The 14566-nt window shown below is 38.1% G+C and overlaps 1 protein-coding gene across 2 annotated transcripts in view; it reads left to right on the top strand.

Annotated features, from left to right (window-relative positions):
* Window positions 1-14566, top strand: part of CWC22 (CWC22 spliceosome associated protein homolog) — a 213556-nt gene that overhangs the window by 140514 nt on the left and 58476 nt on the right. For both annotated transcript variants that reach the window (XM_029605912.1, XM_029605913.1), the window contains exon 12: window positions 1427-1508. In XM_029605912.1, coding sequence (XP_029461772.1) covers window positions 1427-1508 — 82 coding nt within the window. The remainder of the gene's footprint in view (window positions 1-1426; window positions 1509-14566) is intronic.

The following is a 14566-nucleotide window of genomic DNA, read 5'->3' as shown; positions in this document are numbered from 1 at the left end:
TTGTTAGGCAAGACTTCCCTTGGGTAAATCCATGTTGACTGTGTCCCATTAAATCATGTCTTTCTATATGCTCTACAGTTTTGATCTTGAGGATAGTTTCCACTATTTTTCCCGGCACTGAAGTTAGGCTCACTGGTCTATAGTTACCCGGATCACCCCTGGAGCCTTTTTTAAATATTGGGGTTACATTGGCCGCCCTCCAATCTTCAGGTACAATGGATGATTTTAATGATAGGTTACAAATTTTAACTAATAGGTCAGAAATTTCATTTTTGAGTTCCTTTAGTACCCTAGGATGCATACCATCTGGTCCAGGTGACTTGCTACTCTTAGTTTGTCAATCAGGCCTACTACATCTTCCAGGTTGACAGTGATTTCGTTCAGTTCGTCTGACTCATCACCCCTGAAAACCACCTCCGGAACTGGTATCTCCCCAACATCCTCACTAGTAAACACGGAAGCAAAGAATTCATTTAGTCTTTCTGCAATGGCCTCACACCAGTTTCCTTTTTTTCTTTTCTCCTATATATACTTTGCGCTTGGAGTTTTCTTCTTGGTTTCTCCCTTATTGTGGTTTATGTTCGAGAGAGCCTAGTTTTTCCTTGGTAATATTTAGTTAGAGCTTGTTTAATTATTCTGGATGAATCTTGATTTAATGTACAAAGTCTAGTGTGGATTAACTGACGTTACATACACAGTCGGTATGTATAGGAAGTATGCAACCAAAAGTTCAAGCTATTTCAAAACATTCAAATGACAATTTTCAATGTATTTAAGGAAAGCTCCAATCAGGGTCAATAGTTCAAACCCATGTGCAGTGATTTATCCAGCTAACATTAGACTTGCTCAATAGCAGTTCTAAGTTATCCTGCAAACTTAAATAAGGCTGACTATCAGCACTTATCCAGCTAAGTTAGCCAGATAGGTAGCTCCACTCTGGAAACACCCCCCCCCCCCCACCCCTTCCAGGATAAATAAATATCCAGCTAAATGGCAGCCGATGAATGCAGCCGAACATTGAAACAGCACCACTTAGCCAGAATAGTCCAAACTTATGTGGCTCAGTGGCACAAATATGGACCTTGAAATGTCTTTTTTTCAATTGTAACTGATTCTTATTGATTGAGATCTCCATGATTATTTCTTTAAAGTCCCAGTTTGGTTATCCATAGTAGCTGACTAAAATGAAAAGTTTGCACATTTTTTGTAAATTAAAACACTTTTAATAGGTATAGACATTCTACAGCTAATTTTCAAGTAAACTGCCTACAGCATAATGGATTGTTGTATGCTTTTTATATTACATTTTAAATGTTTTCTTCCCTTATAGTATTACAAAATACTGTATTTGCTAGGAAAATATTTACTGTTCTATAAATTTGTCCAAGATTTTGAAATAGTTCATATTTGCTATTTTCCTCCACAGGAGAAAAGGTGACTATCCATGACAAAACAGAAATTAACCTGGTTTCATTTCGACGTACGATTTACCTCGCTATTCAGTCAAGGTAAGGGGGAGACAGGTCCAGAAAATTAATTTTGCAAGTCCAAAATAGATCTTCATTTGAGGTAAATTTGCTCGCACTGTAATATTCATCCATATTTTCTTAGAAAAATGCTGATACAAGAGCTTTACATTTTCAGATGTTTTTAATCTACAAAAACAAGTTTATTAGTGGAAATTAATAAAGTTTTAAAAGCTTCTAGAAGGGAAAGAAATCTGGTCAGGAAGCATTTAGGAAAAGGTACTAAAAGTATGGCTTAAAGAATGTAAGAGATGAATACATAGGAGTGCTAAGAATGTCAACATTGTTCCCAAATACTGTTATTACTATTATGTGTCTTTGTAAGTCTTTGACATCTTTTTTCCCCACAGAATGTTTTAACATATTTGTCTTGTTACTAAGGCTTTGATTTTTCCTTGCCATATGAGCTCATAGCAGTTGTGATTCATAAATGGTGGTCAACATGTTTTCAGTCTGTCTGAAACATTTTCTTGGCTTTCACTTAAAAATACAACCCTGCTTAATAGAAAGCCTTTGGAAAGTTCAGATTTTAACCACAGGATATCTGAGCAAATCTTTTAACTATATTTTGCTTCTTATGTCTAGTGTAAGTTCCTATTCAGTAAAGGACTTTTTCATTGTATGCCTATGGAAACATTTTTTGTGTATAGGATCCTAGACAATATTTTATGAAAAATAAGAAAATTGATTTCTGGTGACACTAACATGCACAATAATGTATTTTATATAACATTATTTTAGAGAACTAATAATCAGACTTTTGTCAGACAGAACAATGTGCTATATATCCTCAGCTGAGGTTCTATTGATAGTACCTCTCACAGTATATGTTCATATTGTATAATGTTATGGCTTGAGAAGATCATCATCTCTACTGAAAGAGGTTTATTGTTTCTGCTGTCTTTTTACCACTAAGATAAAAGCCAAATATTTCCAGGAAATGTTGCTGCTTTATGTACTCTCCTTTTTAAAGTGCATAATATTGTGGTAGTTTCATACTGTAGCTTGTTTTGATTATTTGCTGCTAGTTCAAAAGAAGATAGTCTATGTTAAAGAAGCAGTACTAACTGACTTGCTCAGAAAACTAATATGCCTGCTGCTTACCTTCTCTGGTAGTAGTCATCTTTATTTGAAATAAAATATTTGTCCTATTTGTCTCATCTCCTTCTTAAAACTTTTTCCATTTCTGTGTCAGCTATTCTTTCTATATTCGTATTTTTACATGTGAGACACACACACACACACACACACATATATATATATATAATTCCATGGAATTATGATAAAATGCAGATAAAATTTGCAGCATAGCAGATATGCCAGGAGGCATAAATAAGATGAGAGATGATTATAAGAAATTAGAAGAATGATCAAAGATATGGTAACTAGGTTTTAATACAAAGATATTCAAAAACTTGCATTTGGGATGGGGATATTTAAGGGCGGAAAACCATTTTGGAGGGGAAGAACTTGCAGTCACCAAATAGGAAAGAGACCTGGGGTGGGTGGGAGGGAAAGGAAATGGTCATCACTGACACTTTCAAGATGGCCAGTCAGTGTGGTAGAGCAGTTTGGAAAGCTAACAATATACTTGGGTGCCTAAAGAGAGGTATCAGTAGTAGAAAAAGGGGAGTAAAATTACCTAAACAGGTCTTTGAGACCTCACCTTGTGAGTTGAGACCATATATACTGTACAAAGAGACACTGACAAGGTAGAGGCAATTCAAAAGAGAGCCATAAAAAAAATGGTGCATGTACGGCACTGTAAGCCATACACAGAGATTGATGAAACACATTCTAGAAGAGAAAGGGGTGACTGATATTTGAAAATTTGTATCCTAGCAGACTTTAGTAAACTGCTAGAAAGTATTTTCTGTAGAATGAAAAGCTCAAGGACCAAGGTCATTGTATGAAGGTAAAGTAGGAAAACTGAAAAGGAAAGTGATAAAATATTTTTTCAATGAGATGGTGATGGACAGGCTTCCGAAGAGGTTATAGGAGCCAAAGCAGTGGCAGAGTTCAAACGTGCATAAATAGACACAAAAGAACCTTAGTGACAGGAGAAAGGAGGGAGAAGATAATATAAGTAAGAACTATAATGACACAGTAGGGCACATTGGGTGAACCAAGTAGTGCGTTTCTTCTGATATCTTCTGTGTTTGTAAAGGCTTAACTTCATTTTCATTAATAATAGTGGGACGTGACAAGTAAGAGATACTGTGAAGCATCTCTTACTCGTTCTTCAGAAATTAAAGAAAATTAAATAAAGGAGAGTCTTGATTACTTTTTTATGGTCTTTTCTCTTGTACTCTTAATGATCTCTGCAGTGCCTACTCTCTTCCCTTCCCAAAATGCCCAGGAAACTAGGGTCCCTATGCCAATTGTAGGCCTGAAAGAGTACAGGAGATGCCTTCTCCCAGTTGCACATTTCTATGTTGATAGAAATTTAACCCACTGTCATTTGTAGCAGCAGCCTCAACCTGCTGTTGGTAAAGTGGCAGGGGCCACCAGTGTAGGGGCAGCTTTCTTTTCTCCCCATCAGAGGTCTGAGTGTGACATCTCTACAATACTCGCATACTCGATGCCATTGAATAGGAGATTTGAACTTGAATCCCCTATGCTGCAGCACAGAGCACTGTGGGCTGAGCAACAGTGTCAGCACTATATTAATTTAATTAACCAAATTATTTTAAATTTTGCTTTGTAAATAGTTACTTTAAGAAATACTAAATTGTTGAGATTTTTTTCTGTACTCATTTTGAACAATAAAGGGCTTCACTGCTAAAACAGAAATGTTTATTTAGACATTTTATATACCATCGTTCCATGTAAAGATCACAACGGTTTACAAAAATAACATTCATAGCTATATTGATGGGTTACAGAGGTAGTATGCAAAAATAGGCATTAACATCTATCAAATTAAATGTTTCAAAACATAACTAAAGATGTGAAGTACAGAAAATAAAATAAAATATATTTCATATATTAGTATGTTGTATTTAGCTTCTTACAATCTCTTGTTACATTTGTTCCTCATGCATCAATTAGTATCTCTTGTCCTGCTTGTTATTGTAGATCTCTACATTATGATGTTTTTAAGTTAGGTAATATGCATTTTTGAATAGCCATGTTTTAAGCTTACATTTAAATTTCTATCTGGAATAAAACGTAACATCTCAGGTAGGGAATTCCAAAGTTTTGGACCCGCTATGGAAAACACACTGGGGCGGATTTTAAACCCCCTGCTTGTGTAAATCCAGCCGGATTTACGCGAGCAGGGCCCTCCCGCACCGGCGCGCCTATTTTGCATAGGCCGCCGGCGCGCGCAGAGCCTCGGGACTCGCGTAAGTCCCAGGGTTTTTTAAAAGGGGCGTGTTGGGGGCGGGACCGGGGGCGTGGTACCGGCCCGGGGGCGTGGTCAAGGCCTCCGGACCAGCCCCCGGGTCGGATGACGGCGCGCGTAGATTTACGTCTGCTTCTAGCAGGCGTAAATCACGAAATAAAGGTAAGGGGGGTGTTAGGGCTGGGGGGGTGGGTTAGGGAGGGGAAGGGGAGGGCAGGCGAAAAGGAAGTTCCCTCCGAGGCCGCTCCGATTTCAGAGCGGCCTCGGAGGGAACGGAGGCAGGCTGCGCGGCTTGGCGCGCGCAGGCTGCCCAAAATCGGCAGCCTTGCGCGCGCCGATCTCGGATTTTATAGGATACGCGCGGCTACACGCGTATCTTATAAAATCCAGCGTACTTTTGTTTGCGCCTGGTGCGCCAACAAAAGTACGCGATCGCGTATTTTTTAAAGATCTACCTCACTATCTCATACATGCTTCAGGTGTGTGCTCTGTAATATGGGAACAGTCAGTAGACCTTTATTTCGCTGCAGTGTGTATGGTTGTAATGTCATGCCTATCATACTGATGTTACTAGAATGAATGATTTTGAATATTAACGTTAATACTTTAAAATGGATTCGGTATTGTATTGGCAGCCAGTGCAGTAAAATCAGTGAGGGTGTAATGTGATCAAATTTCCTAGCTCCTAACAAAAGTCTTGCTGAGCCATTTTATAGTACTTGTAGTGGGTTTAATAGACATGCGGAAAGACCAAGAAATAAGGTGTTACAGTAGCTTAGGTTTGAGAAAATTAGAGTTTGCAATACAGTTTGGAAGTCTTTGAAAGTTAATAAAGGTTTCAACCAATGTAATATCCTCAACTTGGCGTAACCTGTATTTATTTATTTATTTCCTTTTTCATAGTGAAATTCTCATCTAGCTGGATACTTAAATCCCGTACTTGATTTGAGAGATTAATTTGAAAATTACCCAGGTCTAGAGGCAGTGGTTTAGCTATCGAAGAGTTTCTACTTAACCAGATAATTTCAGTCTTTTTAAGGTTTAGTGTTAAAGTTGTGATAGTTCCTGCTATATTGCTTTTATATAGGTTGAAAGTGTCGATCCTGTATTTTCAGTTGATTTGGAGAATGGGATGTAAAACTGTATGTCATCAGCATATAGGAAGGAAGTAACTCCTAAGTCCACCAGTGGGAACACATAAATATTGAATAGTGTTACCGAGAGTGCTGAGCTTTGACGGAGACCATTATCAATATGGAACTTATCAGATAAATGATTTCCCAGTTTGACTTGGAATGTTCTGTTAGAAAGAAAGAGAACCATTTGAGAACACTACCTTCGATCCCAGTGTTGCTCAAGTGATGGCATATCAGAGTATGGTCCACAGTGTCAAAGATGGCTGTTAAGTCGATTAGCATGAGAAAATATGATTTGTCCATATCAAACCCTCGTAAAACAGAGTCCGTTAATAAGAAGAGTAGTGTCTCAGTTGAACAATGTTTCCTAAATCTGAATTGATTTTGAAAGAGAATATTTTGGTCTTCCAAATGATTTACAAGTTGGGATAATACTGCTTTTTCAAGTTCTTTTGATAAAAAACACATTTGGATATTACACGATAGTTGTCCCAATCGTCAGTTCTACCAGTTTTATTTTTAGGAATCAGCTTTATCACATCTTGTTTTAACCTATGTGGTACAGTTACTTCTGAGAGAGAAAGATTAATTAAGGTTGTGATTGTCAGAGTGATAACATGGTGTACTTGTTTCAAGGTACTTGCTGAAATTGGGTCACATGGATGAGTAGCAGGCTTAATTTTAGCAAGATTAGATACTCTGTTGAACATGGATCACTTAACCAGGCCTTGGTGCTTTTGTAGAGAGAATAGATAGGGAATTTAGTTTTTAACCTATTGATTTTATCTAAAGGATGTTGCATATTCATTGCATATGGCCTTTGAGAAGTTATAGATTCTCGAGATGGAAGATGACGGGTCCTTAACTAAATCTTTAACAACAAAAAAGAGCAATTTAAATATTATCCAGTGAATCTGTTTAGCATAGTAATCTTTTTTTTTTTTTTTTTTTTTGCTTTATTGGTTAGTGTATGGTATTTTGTTAGGAGAGATTATATTTTCCTTGGGATTCAGAAGATGGACATTTCCGCCATTATTTCTCTAATTTTCTGAGGTTCTGTTTAGTGCGTCTTGAAGCTCCAGTACAATGATAATTTTTTTGTTTAGAGATGTTCCTTTCTTTGTTAATAGTTTTCTTCTGGACAGGACTGAGGGTTTTCAGCTATGTCATTGATGATCTGATCCCAGGAATCAAATGCCAAGGAGGCATTGGATTGATGTAGATCAAGGAACCTATTTTCTATTGATTCTGCAAGTACTTCTGTGTCTGTCTTTTTTTTTTCCTGAAGATTTTATGAGTTGAGTTGAGGGAGGTTATTTCCACTCCTATTAATTGGTGATCAGACCAGGGCAATCTGGTGTGAGAAGTATTGATTAGGTAAATAGATTCGGATGGAGTTACATACGACTCTCAAAAATCAAATGCAATAAATGAGTAAAACAATTCTCACCAAATACTACACACACTTATACAATCGTTTTTTATCACTTCTTTGAAAAATACAAAACATAAAATCCCAAACCACTCATTCGACATTCATACCAAAAAATTGTTAATTTTAAACAATAGCAATATACCAATCAGTACAAAAACATGTATCAAAAACCAACGTTTCATGTGAATAAATCACAACATATTAATCATGGCATCAGTGAATATGTAGATGATAAACAAAACCTAAATAAACTACATGCGTGGTGAAATTTATATAACAGGATGGTGATGTTCATATATATCAATACATAATATATATGTATTAATGCCTTTGTTTCACATAGGTGCTGATATTCACATACCCTGTAGAGTGCACATTCAAAAATGCTCACATTTTAAGATTTCCACATTCTTTTAATCATATCTATATGAACCTCACTGACTTTTTCATATGTATCTCCTCCCTTTTTAATGTTAGTACTCCCCGTCTATTTAAAGATGTTCACTTTCCCATAACGATGTATATTTCACACGCTCAATGTTATTTATATGCCTGAAGTATCACCGTTCCTGTAGATTATATCTGAAGTATCCGCATTCTTGTAGATAATTTATGATCTCATGTTCTGGTGCTCAATGTTCACCTTCCCTGATATTCATGTTCCCGTGTTCACCTTCCCTACAAGGGACCCTTATTTTGCCTGCTTGGGCTTTGTCAGGGGAAAAAGCTCTCTCTATAATAACGAATCAAATATAACATAATCACTCATTTGCCAAAAAAATGAGTGATCTGGAGAGCGTGAGAGGTACGCCGGTGAAATTGGAGAAACAAATAGCATGCTTGCTCAGTTATTTTGATTAAAAACATTGTTCTACTTAGAGTATTGGAGAAATTTAACATCTGTCCCAAGAAGACGTTACCAGCAGTTCCACACGAGGCTTGAATGCTGAAAAACCACATTACAAGATAAGTAATTCCGACTATCTATTAAAACAATGGATATCCCCTGAGGAAAGACCGGTCACGGTCAGAAACAAGGCCTTGGGTGGATTATAAATGGATAGTTTATAAGTCGGTATTGTATTGGTATACAGACGTTAAATGTATTCATGTCTGAAAATTTTTTTTCTTTATCTCACACTCTAAAAAGAATTTCAATTTAAGATTTTAATATTCACAGCGCACATTTCATTCAACAAAAAAGATTTTCAAGGACGGAGGTGGATAGTTCATGATTAAAAATCAATCATAGCATTACAAGGTAGTAATGTATTAAAAGTTTATGAAACGTTCCACCTTCCCCTTTAAAAATTTCTTGTGATCAGCAGATGACTATGAATTGCTATAAGTAAGAGGTTTTTACGATCAAACATTTATAAAAAAATACATAACACAATAGCATAATGCTGGCACTCTAAATGACACCCACTCATTATTGAAAACATTGTTGTTGGTTAGTTTATTGAAGATGTTTTGGCTTTAGATCACTCCCACTTTGTTTAATGAGGTGTGATAGTGATTGTGGGTTTCTGGTGCACTTAATGTTCTGCAGCTTTTCTAGTTAAATCAGCCAGACGCACATTTTTAATAAAACAGAATGTTTTGGAGGAATTTCTTCACTCTTATTATAGTGAGAAATAGCTCCTACTTGTAACACATGCAAATTGTACTGCTTTCCTATTACTTCTGGGCACAGTGTTTAAATAAATATAGTACCAACAGCTTCTTAGGTACTTTGCTTATGTAAAATGTGATTCCTGTTTATTCATGTGTATTAGCTTAGTTTTGTAATGTGCACACTGATAGATAATACATAGTAGTAATACTACTAATCTATTAAAATGTTAAATATGTATTATAGCAGTGTTATATGTAGCAAATAGCCACTGACTAGAGCTGTAGGTTCATAGAACTTTGGAGCCTTTCTCATTTATTCTCAGAGGACAAGCAAGATGAGAGTCCTCGTACATGGGTGATATCATCAGATGAAGCCAGGCAGAGAAGTTTTAACTGCAAAGTTTCTAGAAGCTTTGAGCATGCCCTACTGGACATGTGTAGCATGCTGTACCTCCACATGTCCAATGAGGGCCCCTTTAGTTTCAACTTTTCTGCAGAGCCCACCAGTCACAGACCTTTTCAATCTCCTACATCATGAAGCTCCAGTGATGTGCAATGGGCAAAAGCCAAAAAGCATCAGTCTCCATAGACCATAATGCTGGGAGTAGGGATATTCTACTAGTGGCTTTGAAAACCCTGAAGTGTTCCCTTAGAGAGGAGAACTGATCCTCAAGTCATTCCTGGGAATCACGACAGTCTCTGAAAGTCAAGGTGTCAGCCACTGATACACCTTTAGTGTCCCAGCAAGGCAACATCTCTATTTCTGTTTTCAAGGCCATGTTGGCATCAGCAGTTTTGGAGGAAGAGCTGAACAGGAACATGGCTGGATCTTAGGATACAGAACATCTATGTAGTGGAATTAGCTTTATCAGGGTGTCTGCAGACAGATATCCGGCACCAAACAGAAGGATCCCATTACTGGCTCCTGGAGAGGAATTGACATCAGGAACTGCCACACAAAGGTTAATCTCCAGTCTAGTGGAGGAAGACTCACTGAGATGCAGGAGTTCATCAGGGTGAAGGTCCCAACAGACAAGTATTGTCCTCTTTGAGGATTGTCCATATCCTAACATACTAGTTTGCTTGGACTCAAAATACTCCTGGAGTTACTATTATGCATGGGAGGACCTCTCTTTTGCCAATTTTGTTACAAGAATGACATTCATATAGAATAAAGAGTCCAGGGCAAAGATGCTTGACATCTTCTAGTTTGCGGACATTATGGCCATGCCCATCAATGTGGTCCTTCAGGAGACACAGATAAGAATGTGGGAGAGCCCCACCTTTCTGAGGCTCTGCTTAATAAGAAGGTGAATGTGATACTGTGCCAAGAAGGCTATTGTATTTAAGGAGAAGCTGCTGGCTCACCATATCAGTGATGGTCAATCCCACTTTCAAGAAAGCCAAGAGGTCTAAGAATCCATTTCTGTATCCCTGAGGAGGGATTCTCATGTTCTGGTCTTGTGTGGAAGAAAGGTTTTTCAGGGGGCCTTGCCACATAGAATCCTTCCCGCTCTTCGTGAGCCAGTATATGTGGGACATACTGAAGTGCATAACGGAGGTGGCAGTGCAGGTTTCTCAGAACCAGTGTGATGCATTGGAGTTACTGGTGGACAAAGAAATGGAGTGTGGAAAAGAAATGGTCAAATCAATATTTGAGATTTTTGAGGTTGTGTCAGAAATCTCTGCAGTAGGTATTGCTGTTTTTGTTTTAATTTGTTTTGTTTTAAACCCAATGTGTACAATGTAAGTAGTTATGTATGTATTCAATGTTGAAATTCTATGCTTCTTAGCACTTAATCCACATTGAACAGTTTAGTGGCAATATAGCATAATATAATAATTTAAAATAAATAAATAAAATTGGTGCATGCAAGCCTCAGACTTACAACAGCATGTCTAGGAAAGATTCACTGATGTGCCTTTCAGTGGGGAGAATCTCTTTGGAGGTAAAGTCAAGGAAGTGGTAGCTCAGATTAAGAGACCACTGTGTGATACTCCAGGCAAAAGTTCAAGATGGTTTCCCTAAGGATCAAGGGAAGCAAAATGGCCGCTTGAGACGCTGACTTTGGCTGCTCCCGTCCAACTGTTTTTCTTTCTTTGTTACTGCCTATGGCTCCCAAACGTAAAGGGGGAAGGTAAGGGTCTACCCCCCTGAGACCTTTTACCTTGAAGGACAGCAGCTTATCACCTTATTCACATCTGCTCCTGGATCTGGGTGGTGGAGGTCCTGGTGTTTGAGTAAACGGAGGAGTGTTGATCTCTCCAAGGGAGGAGGTTTCCTCTCAGCCCCCTCAAGCTTCTCAGCTGGTTCCCGGATGTGTTTCCTCTCTGACGACTGCCATGGCACAGAATAATGATTGTCTGCAGCCAGTGCGGGAGGAGGACGTCCAAGGTTTCACGTCTGGTATTTCACCTTCGGGAAGGCAAGATTTGATTCCAATGTTGGTTTCCTCATCAGTTTCTTTGGTGAATTTGGGGGCAGCTGTGTTGCCTGTAGCCTTAGATCATGGCTCTTCTCAGCTTCAATCTTCGATGGAACATTTATCTCCTCCTAAGAAACCAGCAGAGGTAACTTTAGATTCCCTATGGGAATTAATGTCTAACTTTGGCCAGGCCCTGGCTATTTTCACTCATAAGTTGGATTCCTTTGTGGAGAAATTAGATCCCGTGGTGAATGAGCATGAGGTTAAATTGTGTGATCATGAAAATAAACTCTGTGATCCAGCAAAATTTGACTAAGATGACTGCTATTCAGGCTCAGTTAGTTTTAGAATGGAATACCATCTCTAGAAGGGTTGAATTCTGGAAAATTCTTCACATAGTCTGAATCTCGTTTGAAATTTCCTAAAGTAATGGGTGAACTTCCCATTATGACTTTGCGGAGATATTTTATAGACGTCTTGAAAATTTCACTGGACTCTTTGCCATCTATAAGTAAGGCTATTTTTTTGCCTTCTCCTTCTAGTTCTGTTTCTCCTCCTTCTTTAAATGTTACTAAACTTATTGAGTCATCTGCTTATGAGATTATTGATCATGCCACCCTACTTGTTTCTTTTGTTACTGAAGGGGGTCTAAATAAGATAATGTATTTATATTTTCGTAATCTTAATTCTAATTTTCATGGGCAGGCCATTCATATTTTTCCTAATTTGAGGATCACTCAGGAGTGGTGAAGAGGTTTTCTTCTTTTGAGACAGGAGGTATTAGATATAGGTGCTACATTTATACTTTCTACCTTTGTAAATGCTGTATTACTTATCATTCCATTAGTTATATTTTCTTTTCTACTGAACAGCTTAGATCCTTTATTGATGCAAGAAGGTTGTAACATCTTTTCAATTCCCCTGGTGGATCAATAATAGCTTGCATTATTAATAGCTTATTTAGATAATTCAATGTTGTGGCTTTTTCGTTATAGTTACCTTATAATCTCCTCTCTTTCTTTGCTTCCCTCCTTTTTTTCTTATTTCATAATGGTTAACAAATATTTATTGATTATATAACTGTTTTCCTATGATATTTCTTTATTTCCATTTAAGACTCTTTACAAAGTATTGTATATGTGCTTTGATTTATAAAATGCCAATAAATAGAAAAAAAAAAGATGGTTTCCCTAGGCCCCTTGAATCCCTTTTTAGAAAGTGACTGGCCATGCTTTCTAAATCTGAAGAATGCTTATATCTGCATAGAGAGATTTTCAGCTCTCAGAAAATATTTCAGATTTCTAGCATCTGTCCCATGTGTATTCATAAAATGTCTTGTGGTGGTGGCAGGGCATCTATGCAAATTGGGGTGCATGCATTTCCCTACCCGGACAATTAGTTGGTCAACAGCAGGTCTCAAGGTGGTGCTGCAGAATTTAATGAGCAAAATAATCTGGGTGTTGGATTTGCTAGGGTTAATCATCAATTACACAAAGTCCATTGCAGGCCATACTCTCAATTGAAATTTGTAGGAGTGCTGCTAGACATGACTTGGTGAGAGCTTTCTTTCCACAAGAGAGGATTTCCACATTAATATTCATGTTGGAGAGGATAAGAACAAGGCATCAGGGTCAGTATGGGACACGTTGAGTTGCTGGGCCTCATGGCATTAATTGTTCATATTACTTCCTTTGCACGTCTTCACATAAAAAGAGCCTCAATTGCATCAGCATCACCCAGCCTCTGAATTCTGAAAGATAATCTTTCCTGGTAGCTGATTTATTGAATCTGGCCAGGGGGGATATTGACAATTTTCCTGATCATGGATGCATCCATCCTGGGCTGGGGAGCCCAGATAGAGGAACTCTGCATCCAGAGCCTTTGGTTTATGCAGAAAAAAAACTTCATTAGAAAAGCTTCCTAGAGCTAAGGATTGTATGGTATGCTTTAAAGGTTTTTAAAGATTGTTTAGTCATAGTTATACTCATCCAGATGGCTAATCAAGTACTACTGTATATCAAGCAGGGAGTAACAGGTTTGGATTACCTGTGTGAGGAGATTGTCCAGAAGTGGGGTTGGGCTGTTTCTCAAGGAATGGTCTGTAGAGCCACATACCTAGTAGGCGAGGAGAACACCCTGCCAGCAGACTAAATAGTATAATGGAATACCACTAATGGTTCCTGGATAAATATACTGCGAGTGGGGCAAACCTGTGGTAGATCTGTTTGCAGCCCCTCTGAACAGAAAGGTTCCACTAGAGTACTCAAGGCAAGCTGAGCCAGTTTGGTTTCCACTTATGCCGGAATTGTCCATTAGGAAGCCAATCAGACTGGGAGTTCCCCTAATTTTCATCACTCAAAATTGGAGACTGTTTTGCCATCATATCATCGAGTCCCTGGCCCTCACAGCCTCAATGTTGGGAGGGTAGCCCTACAACCGCTTGATTTTCCTGAGGATGTCTCTCATATTCTTCTGACTTCCATGAAGGATTCCACAAGGAAATCCTGTAATTTGAAATGGAGGTTTACCTTTTGATATGAAAATCAAGCTGTAGATCCTTTCTCCTGGTCCACACAAAACTGCTTGATTACATTTTTTTCATCTGTCCCAGTCAGGTCTTATGACCAACTCAGTTAGGTTTCTCTTTAGTGCAGTTGGCAATTACCACTACCATGAAGAAGGTAAACCCATCTCGGTTAAGTGTTTAGTTATCCGTTTCATGTGGGAAGCTTCCTATAAAGCCTATAGCCTATAAAGCTTCCTATAAAGCCTCCCACTGTGACCTTAACATGGTGTTGACCCATTGGCTCAAAGGGAGCTTTCATCAACTTGATTTTTATGAGCTGAAGTACCTGACCTGGAAAGTCATGCTTTTAGTGGCAGTCTTTTCAGCAAATAGTGAGCTAGTGACTTATCCACCTTACACCAAATGTTTTCACAATAGAATGGTTCTGCCCATTCATCCTAATAATCTTGGGGGAATTCTGTGCACAAAAATTTTAAAATTCTGCATACTTTGGTCAAAATAATACGATATACATGACAGTCTTTAAGTAATTAACTTAAAATGTAATACAGAA

The sequence above is a fragment of the Rhinatrema bivittatum genome, chromosome 6, assembly GCF_901001135.1.
Source record: "Rhinatrema bivittatum chromosome 6, aRhiBiv1.1, whole genome shotgun sequence".
NCBI classification, from domain to species: Eukaryota; Metazoa; Chordata; class Amphibia; order Gymnophiona; family Rhinatrematidae; genus Rhinatrema; species Rhinatrema bivittatum.
Note: the sequence above shows the minus strand (reverse complement) of the source record. Positions and strands in the feature narration are given on the sequence as shown.